General features: G+C 51.2%; 3 protein-coding genes across 55 annotated transcripts in view; all 3 read left to right on the forward strand.

Moving 5' to 3' along the window:
* The window catches only part of CXXC1 (CXXC finger protein 1), a 459484-nt gene extending 455364 nt beyond the window's left edge, over window positions 1-4120 (forward strand). For both annotated transcript variants that reach the window (XM_050767745.1, XM_050767746.1), the window contains exons 5-16: window positions 227-462; window positions 556-735; window positions 1131-1157; window positions 1235-1480; window positions 1643-1762; window positions 1920-2104; window positions 2378-2585; window positions 2664-2774; window positions 2914-2963; window positions 3105-3201; window positions 3461-3613; window positions 3728-4120. In XM_050767745.1, coding sequence (XP_050623702.1) covers window positions 227-462; window positions 556-735; window positions 1131-1157; window positions 1235-1480; window positions 1643-1762; window positions 1920-2104; window positions 2378-2585; window positions 2664-2774; window positions 2914-2963; window positions 3105-3201; window positions 3461-3613; window positions 3728-3874 — 1760 coding nt within the window. In that variant the 3' untranslated portion in view covers window positions 3875-4120. The remainder of the gene's footprint in view (window positions 1-226; window positions 463-555; window positions 736-1130; window positions 1158-1234; window positions 1481-1642; window positions 1763-1919; window positions 2105-2377; window positions 2586-2663; window positions 2775-2913; window positions 2964-3104; window positions 3202-3460; window positions 3614-3727) is intronic.
* A 673-nt stretch (window positions 4121-4793) lies between these two features.
* Window positions 4794-17881, forward strand: MBD1 (methyl-CpG binding domain protein 1). Of its 50 annotated transcripts, XM_050767700.1 has the most exons (18): window positions 4892-5109; window positions 6461-6595; window positions 9553-9667; window positions 9759-9925; window positions 10013-10095; window positions 10342-10382; window positions 10744-10890; window positions 10994-11122; window positions 11278-11352; window positions 11477-11593; window positions 11677-11745; window positions 12391-12558; window positions 12881-13180; window positions 13274-13411; window positions 13789-13920; window positions 14006-14067; window positions 15210-15281; window positions 16934-17028. In XM_050767700.1, the coding sequence occupies exons 2-17, from the start codon at window positions 6486-6488 to the stop codon at window positions 15247-15249; spliced, it is 1893 nt and encodes a 630-aa protein (XP_050623657.1). In that variant the 5' UTR covers window positions 4892-5109; window positions 6461-6485; the 3' UTR covers window positions 15250-15281; window positions 16934-17028. The 50 variants fall into 50 exon arrangements, with proteins under 50 accessions (XP_050623650.1, XP_050623657.1, XP_050623656.1 ...); XM_050767699.1 differs by having other exon boundaries at window positions 15210-17881; XM_050767690.1 differs by lacking the exon at window positions 15210-15281 and having other exon boundaries at window positions 16927-17881.
* Window positions 17882-20051: 2170 nt separating this feature from the next.
* Window positions 20052-22465, forward strand: part of CFAP53 (cilia and flagella associated protein 53) — a 40844-nt gene continuing 38430 nt past the window's right edge. For all 3 annotated transcript variants that reach the window (XM_050767757.1, XM_050767756.1, XM_050767755.1), the window contains exon 1: window positions 20052-20369. In XM_050767757.1, coding sequence (XP_050623714.1) covers window positions 20133-20369 — 237 coding nt within the window. In that variant the 5' untranslated portion in view covers window positions 20052-20132. The remainder of the gene's footprint in view (window positions 20370-22465) is intronic.

A 22465-nucleotide genomic window follows, 5' to 3' on the forward strand; every position in this document is an offset into this window, starting at 1 on the left:
TAATGGGGGGTCATGGGGAGTAGTGATACACGTCTGTGGTGAGCTGGAATGGGGTCTCCATTGTGAGTGGTAATAGAAGATTCCACGGGAAGAGGCAGCTCTGCCCTGGACAGGGGTGCAGAGTAGGTGGGTGGGATAGTAAGGGAGAGAAGAGGAAGAAAGAGGTTTTGGGACCGTTCAGGCCCTCCAGTGCTCACTCACTTTGGCCCTACTCTCTGCCCCACAGAGAAAGACCCCAAACTAGAGATTCGCTATCGGCACAAGAAGTCACGGGAGCGGGATGGCAATGAGCGGGACGGCAGTGAGCCCCGGGATGAGGGTGGAGGGCGCAAGAGGCCTGTCCCCGATCCAGACCTGCAGCGCCGGGCAGGGTCAGGGACAGGGGTTGGGGCCATGCTTGCTCGGGGCTCTGCTTCGCCCCACAAATCCTCGCCGCAGCCCTTGGTGGCCACACCCAGCCAGGTGAGTGGCTGCATAAAGTGAGTAGATGTGTAAAGTGGTTCCGTTTCAGCCCTGCCTGGGTCCATAATTTCTGTTCTGGGCCCCCTCCTCCAGCATCACCAGCAGCAGCAGCAGCAGATCAAACGGTCAGCCCGCATGTGTGGTGAGTGTGAGGCATGTCGGCGCACTGAGGACTGTGGTCACTGTGACTTCTGTCGGGACATGAAGAAGTTTGGGGGCCCCAACAAGATCCGGCAGAAGTGCCGGCTGCGCCAGTGCCAGCTGCGGGCCCGGGTGAGCATGGACAGAGCTGGGTAGGGTCAGGTATGGGAGAGCTGGTGGGTCCATGCATGGTTAGTGTAGTCTAGGCATGGCTAAGCCAGGTGGGATTGGGCCTGACTGTATCTAGACAGGTGGGAAGGGACCTGTCATGTCCAAATGAATGGGGCATGAGCTGGTATGCTGGGCTGGCAGAACCCCCACCAACCCTGGGTGGACAGAGTGGGGTCAGGTGTTTCCAGTTGGTCATGCACGTCAGTACAGATAAGACAGGGGTGAGCATTCCTGGTAGTAAGGGGTAGTAGGGAGGTGTGTCTGGGGAGGTAAGGCCAGGCCAGGTGGGTGGGGCTAGGGCAAGGCCGCCCTCCATCCACCTGGGGCTGACCTGGGCCTTCCTCCTGCCGGCACAGGAATCGTACAAGTACTTCCCTTCCTCGGTGAGTCCAGCTCCCCAGGGTGGGGCGGGGCATGCGGGCAGGGCGGTCAGGGCCAGTCCTGAGATTCTGCCCCGCAGCTCTCACCAGTGACGCCCTCAGAGTCCCTGCCAAGGCCCCGCCGGCCACTGCCCACCCAACAGCAGCCACAGCCATCACAGAAGTTAGGGCGCATCCGTGAAGATGAGGGAGCAGTGGCATCATCAGCAGTCAAGGAGCCTCCTGAGGCTACAGCCACGCCTGAGCCACTCTCAGATGAGGACCTACCTCTGGATCCTGACCTGTATCAGGACTTCTGTGCAGGGGCCTTTGATGACCACGGCCTGGTGAGCAGATAGGAGCATCCCCTGGTGGAAGGGTGGAGGTTACAGAAGCAGAGAGTATCCGTAATGAGGAGACAGAGGGTATGGAAGGCTGATATGGGACATGAGTAGGTGGTGGGGTTGTCATGAGCGGGGCAGGTGGGTCAGTGCATGCCCTGCTTGCAGCCCTGGATGAGCGACACAGAAGAGTCCCCATTCCTGGACCCTGCGCTGCGGAAGAGGGCAGTGAAAGTGAAGCATGTGAAGCGTCGGGAGAAGAAGTCTGAGAAGAAGGTGATGGAGAGGGTAAAATGGATGTGGAAAGGCAGAGGGTGGGGTTGAGGGAGAGGCAGAGGTCAGAGGCTGAATGGGGCAAGAGCCAGAAAGGGCTAGAATGGAGCAGGAGTCTGGGGTTTGGGGCTGACTTTGACTCCACCCTGACCTGACCTGTCTTGCTTAACAGAAGGAGGAGCGATACAAGCGGCATCGGCAGAAGCAGAAGCACAAGGATAAATGGAAACACCCAGAGAGGGCTGATGCCAAGGACCCTGCGTCGCTGCCCCAGTGCCTGGGGCCCGGCTGTGTGCGCCCCGCCCAGCCCAGCTCCAAGTATTGCTCAGATGACTGTGGCATGAAGCTGGCAGCCAAGTGAGTCATTCCTGAGGGGTTCAAGGGAGTCAGGAAGTACATGGTAGGGCCTGACCACGGCCTTCTGTATGTCTACCAGTCAATCAGCTGTCCACCATTCAGTCACCAAACAGCCACTACCCACTCACCCATCCACCTATCCGCCCCGTGTCCATCCAGCCACCATTCCACCAGTCACCTGTTTATTTCTCCTTTTGCCATTTAGTCATGCATCTATTTTCCCACCCTCACTGATCATCTCACTCATTCTGTTGCTTGCTACCTTCCCTGCAGCCGCATCTATGAGATCCTCCCCCAGCGCATCCAGCAGTGGCAGCAGAGCCCTTGCATTGCTGAAGAGCACGGCAAGAAGCTGCTGGAACGCATTCGCCGAGAGCAGCAGAGTGCCCGCACTCGCCTTCAGGAAATGGAACGCCGATTCCATGAGCTTGAGGCCATCATTCTGCGTGCCAAGCAGCAGGCTGTGCGCGAGGATGAGGAGGTGAGCAAGCAGGGGCGCAGCGGGGCAGGGCCGGTACTTTGTCCTTCCTAGCCTTATTGTTCCTTCCACCCCATGCAGAGCAACGAGGGTGACAGTGATGACACAGACCTGCAGATCTTCTGTGTTTCCTGTGGGCACCCCATCAACCCACGTGTTGCCTTGCGCCACATGGAGCGCTGCTATGCCAAGGTTGGGGGTCAGACTGAGGGGGCAGACCATGTGGGAACATCGGTGGGCCAGTGGGGGACAGATTTGTTGTCTGGGTGGTGTCTTGGGAGGGCATGCAGCGCACATCCACAGTTCCCTCCATTTGTGCTCATCCCTCCAGTATGAGAGCCAGACATCCTTTGGGTCCATGTACCCCACACGCATTGAAGGGTAAGTGAGGGTGCCACGCGAAGTGAGAGGTGGGGGGTTAAGGCGGAGGTCAGAAGTGGGATGTGTGTGGAACTGGGGCAGGATACGGGCAAGGACAGGTGGACCTCCCTTTACTACCCTCTCTTTATTCCAAACCCCCAGGGCCACACGACTCTTCTGTGATGTGTATAATCCTCAGAGCAAAACATACTGTAAGCGGCTCCAGGTGCTGTGCCCGGAGCACTCACGGGACCCCAAAGTAAGGTTTTCCCTCAGCTCCTCCCATTTTGCCCCTCCTCCCTGCCTCACTGTCCCACATTCATCCCTGCCTCCCTCACCTCACCTTTCCTTCACTTTTTCCTCTCACCTTCCCTGCTGCTTCACCCTCCATTCCTCCCTTTTCCATGCCTCCTCACCGTTCCCTGAACCCTCCATTCCTTCCCTTCTCCCTCCTTGAGCCCCCATTCTTATTCTCCCTTATCACCATTATTCATCCCTCCAACCCGGCCTCCCTGCAGGTGCCAGCTGACGAGGTATGCGGGTGCCCCCTTGTACGTGATGTCTTTGAGCTCACAGGTGACTTCTGCCGCCTGCCCAAACGCCAGTGCAATCGCCATTACTGCTGGGAGAAGCTGCGGCGTGCGGAAGTGGACTTGGAGCGCGTGCGTGTGGTAGGTGTCGCTGTGGTTTCATGGTGCATGTGGTAGGTTTCCATGCCGGACGTGGCCGAGGGCAGGCGGGGCTTCAGTTGTTCCTGCTTAGGACTCCTGCCGCTCTCTTGGCAGTGGTACAAGCTGGACGAGCTGTTTGAGCAGGAGCGCAATGTGCGCACAGCCATGACAAACCGCGCGGGATTGCTGGCCTTGATGCTGCACCAGACAATCCAGCACGATCCCCTCACTACCGACCTGCGCTCCAGTGCCGACCGCTGAGCCTTCTGGCCCGGACCCCTCACACCCTGCATTCCAGATGGGGGAGCTGCCCGGTGCCCATGTGTCCGTTCCTCCACTCATCTGTTTCTCTGGTTCTCCCTGTGCCCATCCACCGGTTGACCGCCCGTCTGCCTTTATCAGAGGGTCTGTCCCCGTCGACATGTTCAGTGCCTGGTGGGGCTGTGGAGTCCACTCATCCTTGCCTCCTCTCCCTGGGTTTTGTTAATAAAATTTTGAAGAAACCAAGGAAGCTGTGTCCACATTGCTGCGGTTGCAACTGTTCCAGACTCCTGGATAAGATGGGGGGCGCCTGCACCCCGGGAGGGCCCAGGGACCCACATTCCCAGCCTCCCACAGGCAGAGGGTCTACGCAGCACGTATTCAGTGTGGTGACACCGCCCACGCGTGCTCCTGTCTCCCACCCAGAGCTGTCCTCCACTGTGGACGCCAGGCCCCGCCTTTTCCCAACAAGCCCCACGTTGGGGATTCGCCTCCTGCAGGGGCGCGCCCTCCCGCGTGCCTCAGTTTACCTGCGGTGCGTCACCGCCCCTTTCCCCGCCCCGCGCGCTCCAGCACCTGTTCGGCGGGGAGGAGGGAGCGGGACACGACCGCCCTGGGGTTGATGTTCGGAGGGACCGGCGAGCACAGGATAGACCCCAGCGAGAGATGGGAGAAGAGAGCGCCGGCTGGGTCAGGGAGTGCGCAGGCGCGAAGCAGCTTCCTCGCCGCTGTGGGTATCCGCCTCGGAGACCGCGGGAGGGAAGGGAGGGCGCAGGCGCAAGCCCTCCCCGACGACTTCCCTTCAGTTTGAGACTGGAGAGCGCATGCGCAAGCTAGATGGTCAGCGAGCACAGCCCCGACTGCAGGTCCCTCCTTCGATGGGGCACGAGCTGTCGTTGAACGTCAGCACGCAGATGCAACTGGTTTTCGGCAGGGGGGCGCGCGCCCCGCTGCAGAGCGCCAGCCCGCAGGCGCGGGAGCCTCCCTATTAAGGGCACGCGACGTCGAGGCAATAGCGCGCAGGTGCTTAGCCAGAGGTGGAGCCCGAGAGGAAGGCAGCGGACTTCCGGTTCCGGGAGCAACGAACAGCCGCGGAGGCGACAGCTACCGCTTCAGAGGAGGCGGCCGCGGAGGAGGAAGAAGGGGAGGAGGGCGAGGCGGGAGGCGCAGGAGGGACCCTCGCCATGGGTCCACGGGCCTAGAGTGGCGGAAGATACCAGCCTGGTGCCAAACTGGTGAGACAGCCTTGGGGCTGGACGTGGAGAGTGCTCAGGCGGAGGATAGGAAGGAATTGTGGCTGAGAACGCTGACGGGGAGGAATCAAGGGCCCTCAGGCCGATGAGGGGGAGGAATGGCGGCGTCGGAATACTGACGAGGAGAAACGGGGGAATTTAGGGTGAGGACAGGAAGGAATGGAGCTCAGAACTCTGACAGGTAGGAGTGTCGGGATCCTGGGACGAGGACGGAGAGGAATGGTGGAGATCAGAACGCTAAAGGGAGACATCAGGGCATCTGAAGTTGAGAGAGAAATGGGGGTTCAGAACTCCGAGCGGGAGAAATGAGGGGCCCTCAGGCTGATGACAGGAGAAATGGAGGCGTTGGAATGCTGAAAGGGAGGAATGGGAGGCCCCATATAGAGGACGAGGAGCAGTAGGGGATCAGAACGCTGACAGTTAGGGATGGCATGATCCCAGGACAAGAACAGAGAATGGGGGAGGGTTCGGAATGCTGAGGGGAGAAATTAGGGTCTCTCAGGATAAGGGAGGAATGGAGAATGAGAACAGTGAGAGGGAGAAGTGGGAAACTTTTTGGATGTAGAGGAGAGAAACAGGAAGGTTTGGGGGCTGAGACTGGGGAGAAATTGTGGGCCAGAGCATTGAAGGAGAAGAAAAATAAGGGGGGAGCTCTTGGCTGAGGAAGGGGAGGCATGGGAGGCTTCCAGTGTGTGAGAAATGGAAAAGATGAGGGGCTGTTCGGGTCATGGGTTGGAGCAGTTGTGTCTCGCAGAGGAAGTCGAGGTTGTAACACTGAGGTAGCAAGATAAGAGGACATCAGGCAGAGACGGAATGGAATGGTTAAAACACTGAAGGAAGGAAATTAGGAACTCCTGGGTCGGGGAAGGGGGGAATGAGAGACTACTGAAGCCAAGTAGTGAGGGCAAGAGAAATGGGGCCCTTTGGGGCTGAGGATGGGAAGTATGGGGGTCTTGTGGTGATAAAATAGAGGGATAGAGGCCCTTAGGTCAGTGACAGGGAGGAATGAGGGGGGAAGATGAAAAGTTTCTGGATTGGCAGTGAGGAGAAATGATGGGCTGTCAGTCTGAGGATAGAGAGGAGTAGGGGATTAGGACACTAAGAATAATAAACAGGGATCCTTGGGTTGAGGAATGAGGATCTCCTAGGCCCAGAATAGGAAAGAATGGGGTGAGAATATGAGGGGTTTCTTCTCCATATATGGGCTGGTTGCCTGCGGCAGGTCCTAGGTCTTGGGCAAGCACTAATGGATACCAGTGATTTGTGTGGCCTGGGGCACATTTTGTCCCTTCCTAGAGCCTCAGTTTCCCTCATCCCCTCAACCCCCTTTCAGGCTACTGCTGCTTTCTGTGGCCTCCATGGCTGAGGACTGGCTGGACTGCCCGGCCCTGGGCCCTGGCTGGAAGCGCCGTGAAGTCTTTCGCAAGTCAGGGGCCACCTGTGGACGCTCAGACACCTATTACCAGAGGTACTGGGTGGGTTGTGGGCAGAGTGGGGGTGGGGTAGAGCCTCATTAGGGTAAAATCAAATAGTGCGGTTAAATTTATGGATGGAGTTTAAATTATGCACAAACAGTTAATCGTTATTAGCGGATTTTGTGTTTGCAATTTCACCTACTTAATACAGTATTTGTAACTTAAAAGTCACTACTCACAGTGCATTTGTGATTATTGAAGGACATGCACAGAGCAGTGAAAAACTGTCACTCAATGCATGTGTTTCTAGCTGAGACTGAAGGAGCCCTTTTTATTTCAGCTTTAATACTGTAAACAAGTGTCCTTTTCGTGGTCTGTTTAGTGTCACATTTTTCTAATTTTTGTATGTTTTGTTGGTGATTTTGCTTTTTAAAATAGTCCTCAAGCGTAGTGCTGAGGTGCTGTTTAGTGTTCTGAGTGTGAGAAGGCCATGTCGTGCCTTACGGAGAAAATACAAGGCAGATAAACCTTGTTGGTTATCTGAGTTACAATGCTGTTGGCTGTAAGTTCAATGTTATGCATCAGAATTATGGTACAACCAGAAAAAGAAGGAAATTTGCCAATATGTGCACAAGGCTGCTTCAGAAAATACAGAAAGCATTTATAGTCTTGAAGCTATGGAAGAGATGAGAAAGCAGCTACGTTGGTGGATTCATGAAATGACGATCAATAAAGCATAGTGGACAGCATTGTTGAGGAAAGCCAAAGTCACGTTACCCTGGGTTAGGAAAATATTAAGGTTGTATCAGCTAGTGCTGGCTGACTTGCACATTTCAAAAGGCAACATGGCATGAAAAATGTTAAACTTGCATGCAATGCAGGTTCTCCCGATCAGGAGTCTTCCGAAGAATTTTAAAAATACCTTTTAAGTGTTTTATAGGAAAGGGGTTGTGTAGAAGAGTGGTTTTCAATGCCAATGGGATTGGCTTGTTAAACAAAAATATTAGCAAACAAACCTACAGAACACATATGGCCTCCAAAGCCCCTGGTTTGAGTCATTCAAAGACCATGCAAATAATCATTTGTAAAAAATATATATTAAGTAATGTGTATTTAAACAGAAACACGCACAAAACAGAAGTTCAGATGCTCTCAGGAACCTAACCCTGTATTTCCTCTAGGAGCAATGGTTTTGTATTCAGTGTTCATGGCAACTTTGTAGAACATACCTACCATAACTAATGAGAATCAGCATAGATGTTTATAAGCATTTACATGTGTTTAGGCTACATTAATTATTATGTTTCTATATTCGTTCTGATTTTTTAAATCTAAGTTGCAGTTTTCCAGGTAAATATCAAATTACAAATTACTTTTTGTTTGTATTTAGTTATAATTTATTCACATATTTATGTACTCGTATAAAACTTTCAAAACTTAAAAGTGCAGTTGTCAGGAACTACGAAGGATCTGAGATTTCATTCTTAGGACAAGATAATAGTGAATTTGTCAGAATTTTGTAGATGTTGGTAGGAGAGGTAAGACTCCTGGGTTACAGGTCAAAGACAGTTTATTATAACAGTTGCAGGATCCAGAATAAGTCTCCCCCTTATCTGCAATTTCATTTTCCACAGCTTTAGTTACCTACAGTCAACCACCATCCAAAAATATTAAATGGAAAATTTTAGAAATAAACAATTCATTAGTTTTGAATTGTGTGCCGTTTTGAGTGGCGTGATGAAATCTCACACCATCCTGCTCAGTCCTGCTCAGGAGGTGAATCATCTCTTTGTCCATATCCATATCCATATCCATATCCATGTTCTATACACAACCTGCCTGTTAGTCGCTTAGTAACCATCTCAGTTATCAGGTAGAAAAAAACACAGTACATATTACATTAGGGTTTGGTACTATCCACGGTTTCAGGCATCCACTGGGGAACTTGGGATGTATACCCTGACGAGAGGGGGAATTACTGTATTACTATTTTTGTGCCAGTTTCCTGAATCCCAATTCCTACAGCATGACATGAAGAGGGTTGTATTATTATAGGAAAAGAACCCTGAGCTTAGAGAATCAAGTTTTTTTAATAACGTTAGGACACTAAGTATGCTTTCCTTTTACTATGGAAGGAGACCCTATCTCTTATCTTCCAAGGTTGTTTGCTTTACAAACATCCTTGGAAAGATAGTTTATCAAAAAGAATAATCGGTGTCTCTCTTGCAGGGCGTACAGAAATGCAAGAAACCAGGGGTCCCAAAATCAATTACTTATACTTTAATTTGTGTGTAGTTGTATTTGTTTGTGTGTTTTTAAAACATATTTGTGTTGTTTTCTTTGCTTGATTATATACTGGGTACATAATGCTAACTTATTTATTTATTTATTTATATTTTGAGACAGAGTCTCGCTCTGTCGCCCAGGCTGGAGTACAGTGGTGCAATCTCGGCTCACTGCAAACTCCGCCTCCCGGGTTCAAGCCATTCTCCTGCCTCAGCCTCCCGAGTAGCTGGGACTACAGGCACTCGCCGCCATGCGTGGCTAATTTTTTTTTTGTATTTTTAGTAGAGATGGGGTTTCACCATGTTAGCCAGGATGGTCTTGATCGCCTGACCTCGTGATCCGCCCGCCTTGGCCTCCCAAGGTGCTGGGATTACAAGTGTGAGCCATCGCACCTGGCCAGTGCTAACATATTTATATGTTATTTAATATATTTGTGTTTCTATTTGTGTCTATTTTTACTTACGTGAAATAGTTCCAGTATTACTAGTATTATATGTTATAAATATATTTGTCTGTTTACATTTGTATTGTTTCTGATGTTTGTATTTGTGTTGGTATTTATATTAATTTTTTATGTTTTCAAGGTTAGTTGAGGTGGGGCTGGGCAGGGCTCACAGGCCAATTCCAGGCTGCCTCCTGTATCCTGCCAGCCCTGTCGGAAGGTTGTGTGGGTGAAATGACATTGGCTCCACCTGGGTGCTAACCCATCATGGCCCATCCCTAGCCCCACAGGAGACAGGATCCGAAGCAAAGTTGAGCTGACTCGATACCTGGGCCCTGCGTGTGATCTCACCCTCTTCGACTTCAAACAAGGCATCTTGTGCTATCCAGCCCCCAAGGTACTTCACAATGTGAGATGCCTAGGTAGGGGTGGCTGTGCCACTCAGCACCCACCCACTGACCCATATGCCTCCTTCCCTTACTTTCCAGGCCCATCCTGTGGCTGTTGCCAGCAAGAAGCGAAAGAAGCCTTCAAAGCCAGCCAAGACTCGGAAACGTCAGGTTGGACCCCAGAGTGGTGAGGTCAGGAAGGAGGCCCCAAGGGACGAGACCAAGGCTGACACTGACACAGCCCCAGCTTCATTCCCTGCTCCTGGGTGAGTGTTGGTTTGAGGTGAGCCAGATGGGTGAGGGTTGTGATTGGGGGTGCTCTTGGAGCCCCTCACCTGCCTTTCCCATCCCAGATGCTGTGAGAACTGTGGAATCAGCTTCTCAGGGGATGGCACCCAAAGGCAGCGGCTCAAAACATTGTGCAAAGACTGTCGAGGTGAGTGACCCCCAGAGGATGGGGCATCGGGAGATAGGAGCTGGAGCAGGTTCAGTGTCATGCTAGGCTGGGGGTTGAATGTAGATGTCAGGACAGAGGCTACTGGCATGGTTGGAGGTTGGATACTGGAGATAGCAGGCATGGGTAGAGGTTGAATAGTGGAAGTCAGGGCACAGGCAGTGAGTGAATCAGTCAGATGTCTGTTGCTTTCTTTCCACTTTTCTTCTTCCCTCTTCCTCCCCACAGCACAGAGAATTGCCTTCAACCGAGAACAGAGAATGTTTAAGGTAAGCACAACCTGCTTTCTCTTCACACCTCTGCAGTGGGAGCAGGATGTGATTGAGCTGGTAGAGTCCTAAGGGATGATGATAGGTCCACAGGATGAAGTCATTTTATAGGGTGCTCTCCATAGGTCAGCAAACACAGTAATGGGAATCAATGGGTTAATTAATTCCCGTTACCATTAGTGCGTCAGTAGACACAGTGATGAAGTTAGCAAGGGACCAGTAGACATACTAATGGCCTCAGTGATGAGGCTTATGGGCGACTAGAAGTCCCGGTGATGGGAGCTGATGTAGGGTCAGTAGACATGGGAGGACCAGTGCTTCTGGAGCAGGCCCGTGATCTCGTCCCTACCATTCCTGGCAGCGTGTGGGCTGTGGGGAGTGTGCAGCCTGCCAGGTAACAGAAGACTGTGGGGCCTGCTCCACGTGCCTCCTGCAGCTGCCCCATGATGTGGCATCGGGGCTGTTCTGCAAGTGTGAACGGAGACGCTGCCTCCGGATTGTGGAAAGGGTGAGTCGGGCAAGTGGAAAGAGCCCAAGGCTCACCTCGGCCCCTGGCCCTCGTGGGCTTGGCCCCATGCTTCATGCCTCTGCTCCCACATCCCCTCCAACAGAGCCGAGGGTGTGGAGTATGCCGGGGCTGTCAGACCCAAGAGGACTGTGGCCGTTGTCCCATCTGCCTTCGCCCTCCCCGCCCTGGTCTCAGGCGCCAGTGGAAATGTGTCCAGCGACGTTGCCTACGGGTGAGTCGGGCTGGAGGGAGCAGAGCTCACTCTGCTGTTAAAATTGTCGCTGCCTCTGCTTCCTTTCAACCTGGCCTTGCCTACCTTATGTCTTTCTTTTCTGCCTAACCCCACGCTCACCTTTCTGGCCCCGCCTGCCTGCCCCTGTCTGCCAGCACCTTGCTCACCGCCTGCGTCGCCGTCATCAGAGATGTCAGCGACGCACTCCCCTGGCTGTGGCTCCCCCAACTGTGAGTGCCTCATGCCACCCTCTGTCTGCCTGTCCCATGCATGCTTTCTGCACTTAGGGAGTGGGGAGTTCCTGTGTCTGCCTGGTGCCACCAAGCTGAAACCACCCTTTCTGGTCTTTCCCAGGGTAAACATGCCCGCCGCAAGGGAGGCTGTGACTCCAAGATGGCTGCCAGGAGGCGCCCCGGAGCCCAGCCACTGCCTCCACCTTCCCCATCACAGTCCCCAGAGCCCACAGAGCCGGTGAGGCCCCAGTGGGTGGAGGGAAGGCACAACCCTGACCTTACCCAGTACCTGCCCTGACCCCACCCCATTTGCCTCTACAGCACCCCAGAGCCCTGGCCCCCTCGCCACCTGCCGAATTCATCTATTACTGTGTAGACGAGGACGAGCTAGTGAGTGGCCCTACCCTACCTGGATAAGCCTAGACTCTCAGGACGCTTGGTTAACTTCAAAGAAGCAGATGCTGGAATGAGCCTATTGGGGAACAGCAAGGCACAATAATGGGTCCTAGGATGGGATGAGTAGATAATGGAGGACTAATACAGGGTCAGCAGGTGCAATGACAGTGCCTCATGTCACATGTATCAACACTCTGGTGGCTGATGCAGGACTAATCGACACAGTGATGGGATTGACAGAGGAGCAGCTAGCACAATGACTGGGGTTCACACAGGATGAGCAGACAGAGTAGGCACAGTGATGGGAGCTAATAGAGAGTTATCAAAATGTTGCTGGAAATGGGGGTTAGAGACATTTTCTTGGTAGCCATTGGTGGCCTAGGAAATACAGCACTGGATATTGTAGTGGAGCAGCCACAGTCCTAATGGTATCGAGGGCCAGCTGGCACAGCGATAGTGGCCAATGTTGAACTAGCAAATGCTGAGGAGTGACTAGCTGGGAGTCAGGAGGCTGAGACTAGTATGCAAGTAGCTCCTTCTTATGGGGCTAGAGGAGCACCAGGACCAGCACTGGAATAGGCGTTGAGGATGGCCTCTCCTAGTCCTAGTTGACAGCACCACCCATTCCCCCCACCCCAGCAGCCCTACACGAACCGCCGGCAGAACCGCAAGTGCGGGGCCTGTGCAGCCTGCCTACGGCGGATGGACTGTGGCCGCTGCGACTTCTGCTGCGACAAGCCCAAATTCGGGGGCAGCAACCAGAAGCGCCAGAAGTGTCGTTGGCGCCAATGCCTGCAGTTTGCCATGGTGGGTGGGGCAGGAAGGGTCAGGTGGCCGGGATAGGTTGGGCCAGGCGCCCCAGTGCCTGGGAGTGGTGGGCAGGCTTGGTAGGTGGGTGGGTGGCGCAGTAGCTTTGGTTGAGGATTAACAGACATTGTGCTTGGCTTAATGAGTCTAGGTGGCATTGGTGTTGCTAATAGGAGACTAGCAGGCTCAATGACGAAGGGCTCATACGTAAGCAGATTCCATGCTGGGACCGATGGGAGATTAGCAGGCATGTGGAGCCGGGCAGGGTGGATGTGACTGGTCAGGACACCAGGTAGCCATAGCACCCTATCTTTCCTCATAGAAGCGGCTGCTGCCCAGTGTCTGGTCAGAGTCTGAGGATGGGGCAGGATCGCCCCCACCTTACCATCGTCGAAAGAGGCCCAGCTCTGCCCGACGTCACCATCTTGGGCCTACCTTGAAGCCCACCTTGGCTACACGCACAGCCCAACCAGACCATACCCAGGCTCCAACGAAGCAGGAAGCAGGTGGTGGCTTTGTGCTGCCTCCGCCTGGCACTGACCTTGTGTTTTTACGGGAGGGCGCAAGCAGTCCTGTGCAGGTGCCAGGCCCTGTTGCAGCTTCCACAGAAGCCCTGTTGCAGGTGAGGGCCCCACCCTGTCCTTCCCTTCCCAGCCCCACCCAGCCTCATGCCAGGGAGCTGAGACCAAGTCTGCTGCAATCCTCCCTCACGCAGGAGGCCCAGTGCTCTGGCCTGAGTTGGGTTGTGGCCTTACCCCAGGTGAAGCAAGAGAAGGCGGATACCCAGGACGAGTGGACACCAGGCACAGCTGTCCTGACTTCTCCCGTATTGGTGCCTGGCTGCCCTAGCAAGGTGGGGGCAGTGATGGATGTTCTGTTGATGCCGTAGCAGGCTGGTCTGTAAGCAGAGTGATGATGAGCCATGATGGTTCTCTTAAGCAGAGCAATAGATGTGCTGATTGCAACCTTTCTGCAGAATTACCCCGCCTGTCTAACAGACACCCTACCTCCTGCAGGCAATTAGCTTTGCCCGCTTTGCTGTCCAGCTAACAGAAAAACGGAGGTCAGTGAGGAATGGGAATGGGAAAGGTTTATAGGCAGAGATGGCCTTTCTGTGTTGAAATGTGATGGAAGGTAGGATTTGTCAGCACAGTGAGGGGTTGGCTGATAGAGACTTTCCTCGGGCTAACTCTGCCCTTCTAATGGCTGCCTGTTTCCTACTTCTCCCAGGCAGTAGACCCAGGCCTGCCATCTGTGAAGCAAGAGCCACCTGACCCTGAGGAGGACAAGGAGGAGAACAAGGATGACTCTGCCTCCAAATTGGCCCCAGAAGAAGAGGCAGGAGGGGCTGGCACACCCGTGGTCAGTGCTGGGGATGCCCCACCCTGCCCTGACCCTGCCATAGCCCCAACAACCACATTGACCTATGGTGTTAATTCTTCTCTAGATCACGGAGATTTTCAGCCTGGGTGGAACCCGCTTCCGAGATACAGCGGTCTGGTTGCCAAGGTGTGCCCCACACAGTGAGGGGTGGGGAAGGAGGGGGTGTTGGCCAGATGTGGGCCCTGAGTTTTGAAAGTATAGCCAGCAGTTTGGCATGGTGTGGTGGGAGGTAAAGGCCCATACCCACTATGCTGATCACAATTAATGAGGGGCATGTGTGTAGGACCATAGAGATTTCTCCGGAGATCCAGCCCAATAGCATTCCAGGTTAGGACTCTCCTTTGGGGGTAGGGGGAAGACTTGACACTCTATCATGAAATTTGAAAGAAAAAGATAGGGAGTCTGGTCCCTATTTTCCTAAGAAATATCTATAAGGGTCAGCTTTAATATATAAATTCTTGTTCAGAGAATAATCATTTGGAGTCTTGAAGGCCTTTGGAGTCTCCAGGAGACCTCTGGGTGGGCTGTTGCCTGACATTGAGCAATGTATATCAGAGAAATGGTGCTGGGCTTGCCTGGGCAGTGGGATGGGCAGGAGATCTGGGTTCCGAGCTGGCTTTGTGAGCCGGGTTCACACGTAGTTGCGTGATCTCTGGTTGCCCTGTACTTCCTGGAGCTGCCTCTGTGGAGGGGCTTGGGCTGGATCTCTTGAGCCTTTCCTGAGCCTATTGAGGTTATTAACTTCAGATGCCATGCAGAACTGTCCCTATAGTCCTGGCATAGGACGAAGGGTAGATGCCTGTAAGGACTAGAATGGTTGGGAGGGCAGGGGAACGCTGACTCCTATAGAATGTTGACAGACCCTGCATAGAGCCCCAGACACTGGCAATGTAAACTATTGGCCAAGCACGTGGATTCCTTTGCTCCTACAAACTAGCCCACCAGGCTGGAAACCCTTTCATCTATGCTTGGCCAATTACAGAAGTCCTGATTGAGTTCCTGCTGGGTGCACAGCATTGAGGACAATGAGCCCTGCAAAGCTTATATCCTGTGTCAGGAGACACAAGATACCTACCTTCAGGGAGCTTATTATCTGACTATGGACAAGCTGTCTATAATGGTAGTTTTTAGAAGATATAAAAAAAGATAAAGGTATAATTAAGGGGAAGTGGATGGAGGACACAGAATAGTAGGAAATGGTTTTGTAATGCTCCATTTCGCATATAGCAAACCTCATTCAACATACAGACCTGCTCCCTCTTCCCTAGGTCCAAAGACCTTAAAAAACCTGGAGCTAGAAAGCAGTAGACTGGAGGCTTCTACAGACTGTAGGATTCAAGGTGATATTTGCAGACTGGCTTTATGAGAGACAACACTGATCTACTAGGGGCTGGACCCTAGATTGGTTGCCAGGGCTTGTGTGTGAATCAACCCTAGGAGGAAAAACCTACCACGAAACCAGAGGAGCAGGCCTAACAGTACTTTGAGCTTCTAGAAGAAGTAAGCGGGAAAGGAAGAGAAAGAGTAGAAAGTTGGTGCATCTTCTCCTCCCCAAGAGCCTGAGTATAAGAAGTTGGATTTTAAGGGTGGGGGAGCTGGGATGGGGAAAGGTAATATAATTAAAACCACCACAAAACAACCTAAACAAGCCATGTTCATGAATAATTGTAAGTGGCTTCTGGATGAGACCTGGCAGTGTCTCTACATACTTCCTCAGGGAGACAGCAATTGAAAATGTAATTGAATAAATAAGGAAAGGAACTGCTATTTGGTGTGTTCCTCTGTGGACCCAGTTTATTTAATCCTTAGAATAATCTTTTTGGGAAGACATTGATTTTGCCCATTTTTGTGAATGGGAAAACAGACTCATTAATTTGTCCAATGTCGAACAGCTGGTGTTAGTAGAGCCTAGAATGAAACCCAGCTTTTAAAGCCCTTGTTCTTTAAGCCACTAAACTGTAACCTGTAATCCTGTATGCACTAATAGGAGTTTTTGGTGACCTTCAAAACACAGATTACTATAAGTACTATAATAAATCCCTTACATTCCTATCTCTAGCATGGTTTAGAAAGTGCCAAGACTCGATGTAGATGGGGTCACCTTGTCAGAACATCTGTTCATATAGAAACTGGGTTTCCTGCAGACCCCAGGTGCTGCATAGGATTCCTCAAACCCTACAGGATATATCTCCCCACTGGCTGCTGTCCATTTTGCTTGTTACCCTGACTCCCCCTCTTCAGCTAGAGCAGTCTTTGTAACTAAAGCTGCCAGCCTGGCTCATCTTTCCTGACAACGTGCATCTCCTGCCCTCTGATGACCTTTGTGCTTGGCTCCTGCCCTCAGCCCAAATGTCTTCTAGGAGGCTGAATTCCTGCTTCGAGTCCCGCCCAAGGGCCAGTCTTGGCTCAGCCCTACCTCACTCTTTCCAATTCTTCATTCATAAAGTGCCAAAAAGATTAGACCTGTAATTTGTTAGCCAGCTTTACAGGGCCAGGACTGAGTGAGTGCCTCCTTAAACTTTGTATCCTACGTGCCTCCCTTGCCTTACCCTAGTCCCAGCCCTGCAGCTTTAAGTAATTCAGACATGGATGAGCCATTTCCCAGTTCTATCATACAGTCCAGCCTCTGCCACCTTCGCCACCCCTTCCTTTATTCCACCCTAACTAGTTCAGCCCTAGTCAAGACTGGATAGACTGATACTGCTTTGTTTCCCCCAGGAACCAACCACCCAACCCCAGTATTCTGGTAATTTTGACAATGAACTATATGAAATTTATTTGATTGACATTTAGACTCATGAGTTAAGCTTCTGCCTACCATGTATGTTAGGGTACAATCAGAAGAGCAGAACCACTAAGATAAAGATTATGTATATATGTACTTTAAGGGATTTATTATAGAGATCTGACTGCATGCCATTGTGGGAGCTGGTTAAACAGTCTCTGTAAGGCTGTTATCTTTGCATCTAATGCTGGAGCTTGAAGTCTGCAGGGCAGGCACTCGGGAAGGGAAGATGGATGTAAAGTGTGGGAGACCGAGGACACAGTGGAGCCCACGAGCACGAGCTGGAACCCACGAGGATGGCCTGGAACCCATGTCAGTCTCTCACCACCTCCAGCTTCGATGATGTGGGTGTCCTGCAGAAGAAGCTGGTGCCCTTCCTCACAGAGTTAAATATGCATCTGGCCCAGGAATTAGAGAAGCTGAAGAGATGATCCTGGGGAAGGTGGAGCAGCTGCAGGCCTGGCTGCTGCCCACACCAACGAGGTGATCCAGCAGATACATGACAATGTGTGAACTGCAACAGCGCCTGGTGCCCCAGCACCAGCCTTCCAAGTGTAAAAACAATATGCTGCTGCTTCACTTCTGCCCTCCAGTTATCAAGCAAAATGTCTCTTGTGGCCCATCTTACTGGAAGAGAGTTCTGGGAAACAGCCTCACCAAGGTGACACATTACAAAGCCGCCCTACCATGAATCCGCTCCCAAGGGTCTCACTACTCACCTGAGGATAACTCAATATAACCATGTTGCTGAAAATGCAAAGCTGAAGACCATGAATTTCATGGTGATTCCAGCAAGTGCAGAGATTCTATGAAGCCCACCCAGAAAAAACTTGCTGGTCCTGGCTATTTTTGTGTCATTCAAGTATTGAGAACCAGGCCTGTGGTAGGCACTATACTTAATACTAGGATACAGAAATGCAAAAGATACGGCCCATGCAATTTTATTAAATGCATCAATATGTATTACAAATGGTGAATGGATTTCCAACTTTATCATGGAATTTAATGCTGAATATATAGAATTCAGAAAATTATTGGGAGGACAGCCCTTTTGTGAACCTTGTTTGGGGCACAGTAGGAATTGGAAATAATTTAGTTTCTATCTCTAAGCTGTTCTATTTTAAAATTATTTTTAAATTTTTATTGTCCCACTTACATGCTCAGTGTTTCTTTTGGGAGTGGTTTGGTGGGAACAGTGTTGACTGCCTCTGAGAAACTGGGATAGTGGGTGGGAAGATCAAGGTCACTTCTTTCCAAGGACCCTGAGATTCACTTCCCTAGGCCGCCGGGGCCGGGGGGGGGGGGGGGTTCACTGAAGGCTGAGGCTCTCGGTGCTCAGCACTGGCCGGACACCGTCAACCTGCTGGTGGGCCCGCCAGGGGGCGCCGAGGCGAGAAAGCCCGTAGTTCCCGGTCGGGGAACCACTGGGACCCTGGAGGCACCGCCCGTCACCCATCACCAGTGGCCTGGCCGCCCTGGGGCGTGGCATCCGTCCGGCGCAAACCCCAGTACCTGGGCTAGGGCCAGAGGGAAGCTGAGTGCCCCTCTTCAAATAGTGGTAAAACAGGCAAAACCGACCCAGGGTTAAATTTCGGAGCTCGCCCAGGGTGAGGGCGGGGCTCGACGACCTAGGACGTTCGAGTGCAGCCGGGTGTCGCCAAGGGTCGGTTTACCCCATCGCCTCAGAAATTGTGACCAGGCCCTTTGGGCTGCACAACCTTGGGAATCCCCAGCGGGCGGCCCCGAATCGCCGCCGATTTTCCCAAGCCCTGCTCCGGGCCCAACGCGTTTTCGTTGCCGCCTTCCCGGAGGTGTGGTGGGGGAGGTTCCGCCCAGACCAATGGGCGGTCCCGGGGCCCGTTGAACTCGAAGATCAAAGAACCGCCCCTCTGGACACTCCAGGAAACCGAGACGACCACCTAATTTGTTTCTTTTTCTGTTCCAGGCCACGTAAACTCTTAGTAAATGCAAATGAGTGTTTTACTGAACTGCAATTGAACACAAAATGACAGAATTATTAAAAGATGATTAAAAGAGAAGACATTTCGTGGCTGAAAAGCTGAACCAGCAATTCAGGAAATGGAATTCATATTTAGAAACGTACCATATACAAAAGCCGAAGTGGGTGGTTTGCATATGATTAAGGAATGCTAATTTGCAGTAAATTGTGTCCTTAAGGAGGGTATACACATTAGTTGTACTTATTATACGTCAGTTTGACGTAGGTACTGATTTGTTGCATGTGCTCAAGTGTTCTATGCTCACCCCCACTTTGGGAGTACCAGAGTGTCATTCTTAATTGGCTTTTAGGTATCACCACCTTACTCTTGACTGGAAATGCAACTGTGGTTACTACCTGTGCTGCAGGTCCGTCCTGGTTCCCTGATTTGTGTTTCCTGTTCTGCCTGGATCCTGATTCTCAGAAACCAGTTACTGGACTTCTGATCCACATCCTGATCCTTCCACTGTGACCCTCAGACTCTTAATTATGCCCCACCAGGTCGTGCCACTGCCCCACTAGTCCATCTGATCTGTCCCCATCCTAGGATATCCTGAGTCTAAGCCCTGGTTTCTGCCGATGGCAAACAGGAAGATTTTATTATTAACAGCCTTTATTATTATTATTATTATTATTATTACTGGTTATTTGGTTTGACAAGGCACTTAGGCTCCCTGAGCTTTGCCTTAGCTGGAAAATAAGGATAGTAATGCTTCCTGTTCTATCAACCGTATAAGATATTTGTGGCCATGCGCGGTAGCGCAGCCTGTAATTCCACTTTGGGAGGCCAACGGGAGGGGCAGGGGGTAGGATCGCTTGAACCCAGGAGCAGGAGTTCCAGCCTGAGCAACATAGCGGGACCCCCTATCTCTTCAAAATTTGTTTTTAAATTAGCAGGGCGTGGTGGCGCAGGCTTTGTAGTCCCAGCTACTCTGGAGGCCGAGGCCCAGGAGGACGAGGTTGCAGGGAGCCCTGATCACGCCACTGCACTCCAGCCTGGGTGACAGAGCGAGACCTTGGCTCAAAAAAAGTCTGTGAGGTTCAAAGGTTGTGTGTGTGAAAATATCTTGGAAATTGTAAAGAACTACACAAATACAAGGTTTTCCTGTGATTATCACCGTTATCAAGATTAACCTAGAGATAGTGCAAAATTTAAGCTTCCCAAAAAATGTTCGCTAACCTTTCTCGTACCTTTAGACCATTACAGGATATAAATAGCAAAGTCAACTGGAATTGTAATTAGAGCTTCGATTTTTCTTGGGCTAGAGGATTTTTCTGCCATTCTGATGAACCCTAGAGGAAGGGAGCAAAGTCGGTGCGGTTTGGCCGAGGGGCGGGTTGAGGACCGCGCAGGCTCAGCTTCTCGGCTGGAAGAGGAAGTCGCGAGTGCAGGCGTCTGCGGCCCCCATGGTGACCAGACGGACTTCCGTCGTACCCGCCCACCTCTACCTGCCCCTAACCCCGCGAGGCGCACCATGGCAACGATACTTCTGCGTCGCGGAAGCGGGTCCCGCAGGTCGCCACGGTTGGGGGAAACGCGGCGGACGCCGCCCCCATCCCGAAGGGGACTCGAAAATGTACAGCCAGCGGTTTGGCATCGTCCAGCGGGAGGTTAAGGGCCCTACCCCCAAAGTGGTGATCATGGTAAGCACAGGATGTGTCTGCCGGACCCTTCAGCTTTCTCCATCTCTGCGCTCTCCAGGCCTGGCCGATCCCATTTCGGCCCCCCACCCGGGGCCTTCTCAAGGGGAACGGGTGCCGCCTAATGTAGTGGGTTGAATTTTGAAAGAAGGAAGATAAGGTCACTCACCTATTTACCCCACCTTTCACCCACTCATCCCCCTCTATTTTCATCCTTACAGCCTTTCATCTGCCCCCAAAGTTATAGTATTTAAGTTCTGTTTTTGGAGAATCACCACTAGGGATCTTAGGGTTTTTCAGTCTCCAAGACACCGGAAGGATGCCTGTACCCCATGCAGTGGCGAGTGTGTGTTATGGAAAGAGCACCCAGCCCAGAGACAGATCTGGGGGCAGGGCTGGCCTATGATTTGGAGCTGGTCTTTCACTCCTGGGAAAATCGTCTGGGGAAGGGGAATTAGGTTGTGAGTGGTTATAGCACCCAACGCCTTTCCTGTGCGAACTCAACCAGTAACCATTGCTGGACTGAAGTGTCCCTTCAGACCTGGGAAAAACACAGGTGCCTGCCTCTAAGGCTGGAATGGTGGTAGTAGGGCAGGGAAATATGCTTACTGCAGAATTTGATAGTTCCTGCTGAGAACCTCAGACACTATTGGTCCATACATGTAGATTCCTTCATTTCTACAAACTAGTTTCTACCCGCCAGAAAACTGCCATGTAGGCAGAATTATTGCTTGAGCCCCTGCTGTGTACGCAGTATTGTGGGAGATACAGGGGTGAATACAATGATCCTGGAAGGTTAATCCTTTACTGAAGCCTGAGCCCTCCCTTCAAGGAGCTTATACAGGTTAAGTATCCCTTATCTGAAATGCTTGGAACCAGAGATGTCTAGAATTTCAGATTTCTTTTGGATTTTGGAAAACTTGCATATACATAATGTAATATCTTGGGGAGGAGACCCAAGTCTAAACACTGAATTTATCTATATTTCATTACCTCGAAGGTAATTTTATTTTCCCCTTGGGGATGCTGAATAAATATATGTCGTTTTGACTGTGACCCCTTACATGAGGTCAGGTGTGAAATTTTCCACTTATGCCATCATGTGGGTGCTCAAAAAGCTTCAGATTTTGGAGCATTTCAGATTTCTTATTTTCAAATTAGGGGTGCTCAACTTGTAATCCAATTGCAAAAAAAATTATGTATAATGAAACCACTAAAGGTTAACACGGTAAATAATGATGTGCTATATTGTCTGTGGTGTCACTTTATGGAAGAAAGATCAGTGATACAGTTGTATTATGCTCCACAGTGCACAGAGCAAACTTCAGTCAACCTATAGACCTGCTCCTTCTTTAGGTCTGAGTACTGCAAGATCTGGAGCTGGAAAGCAGTAGATGGGACACATTAGTAGGCTGTAGGGTTCAAGGTGATAATTATAAACACACTTCATGAAGGACAGAAGATCTACTTTGGGTTCTGTATCCAAACACAGGGCTCAGGGGCTGAGCCATTGTTGGGTGCTATTACTTGTGTTGGGAACCAATAAGGAACAAAAAACAAACAAAATCACTAAACCAGAGAAGCAGGCCTGTTGAATACTTTGCACTTAAGAAGAATTAAGAGGAAAAGGAAGAGGTTAGAGTTGGTGCATCTGCTCCTCCAGTGTCTGAGTGTGATAAGAAAGATAGATGTTAGAGGTAGCAGAACTGTGTTGCAAGAATTAAATCCACCAACAGATGAGAATTGGGCCCTAAACAATTCCCCAGGAGAAACATATGAAAAATGTAATGTCTGAATAATGGGACATCAAAAGGAGCAGCTATTTGATGAGTGCCTCCTAGGAATCCATTAGGAGGATACTTGTTTTGCTCATTTGACAGGTGAGAAAACTAAGATTCAAAGAGATTAAGTAACTTGCTCAATTCAGTTAGTAATGGACAGAGGCCAGAATCAAACCTAGGATGTAAAGCATTGTTCTTTAAGACAACCGAACTGTAAATTATAATCCTAATAACTATAATTTGAGATGCTACAGTAACAAAAAGCCTTCAGTGACCTTGAAAACCCAAAGTAGTTAGTAAAATATCCTGTGTTTTCCT

The sequence above is a fragment of the Macaca thibetana genome, chromosome 18 (genome assembly GCF_024542745.1).
Source record: "Macaca thibetana thibetana isolate TM-01 chromosome 18, ASM2454274v1, whole genome shotgun sequence".
Taxonomy (NCBI): domain Eukaryota; kingdom Metazoa; phylum Chordata; class Mammalia; order Primates; family Cercopithecidae; genus Macaca; species Macaca thibetana.

Coding starts and splice junctions, on each gene's coding strand:
- MBD1 (XM_050767690.1), top strand. CDS start 6,486: ATGGCTGAGGACTGGCTGGACTGCCCGGCCCTGGGCCCTGGCTGGAAG. Junction 10,096..10,341: donor ATTGTGCAAAGACTGTCGAG/GTGAGTGACCCC, acceptor TCCTCCCCACAG/CACAGAGAATTGCCTTCAAC. Junction 13,181..13,273: donor CCACAGAAGCCCTGTTGCAG/GTGAGGGCCCCA, acceptor TCCCTCACGCAG/GAGGCCCAGTGCTCTGGCCT.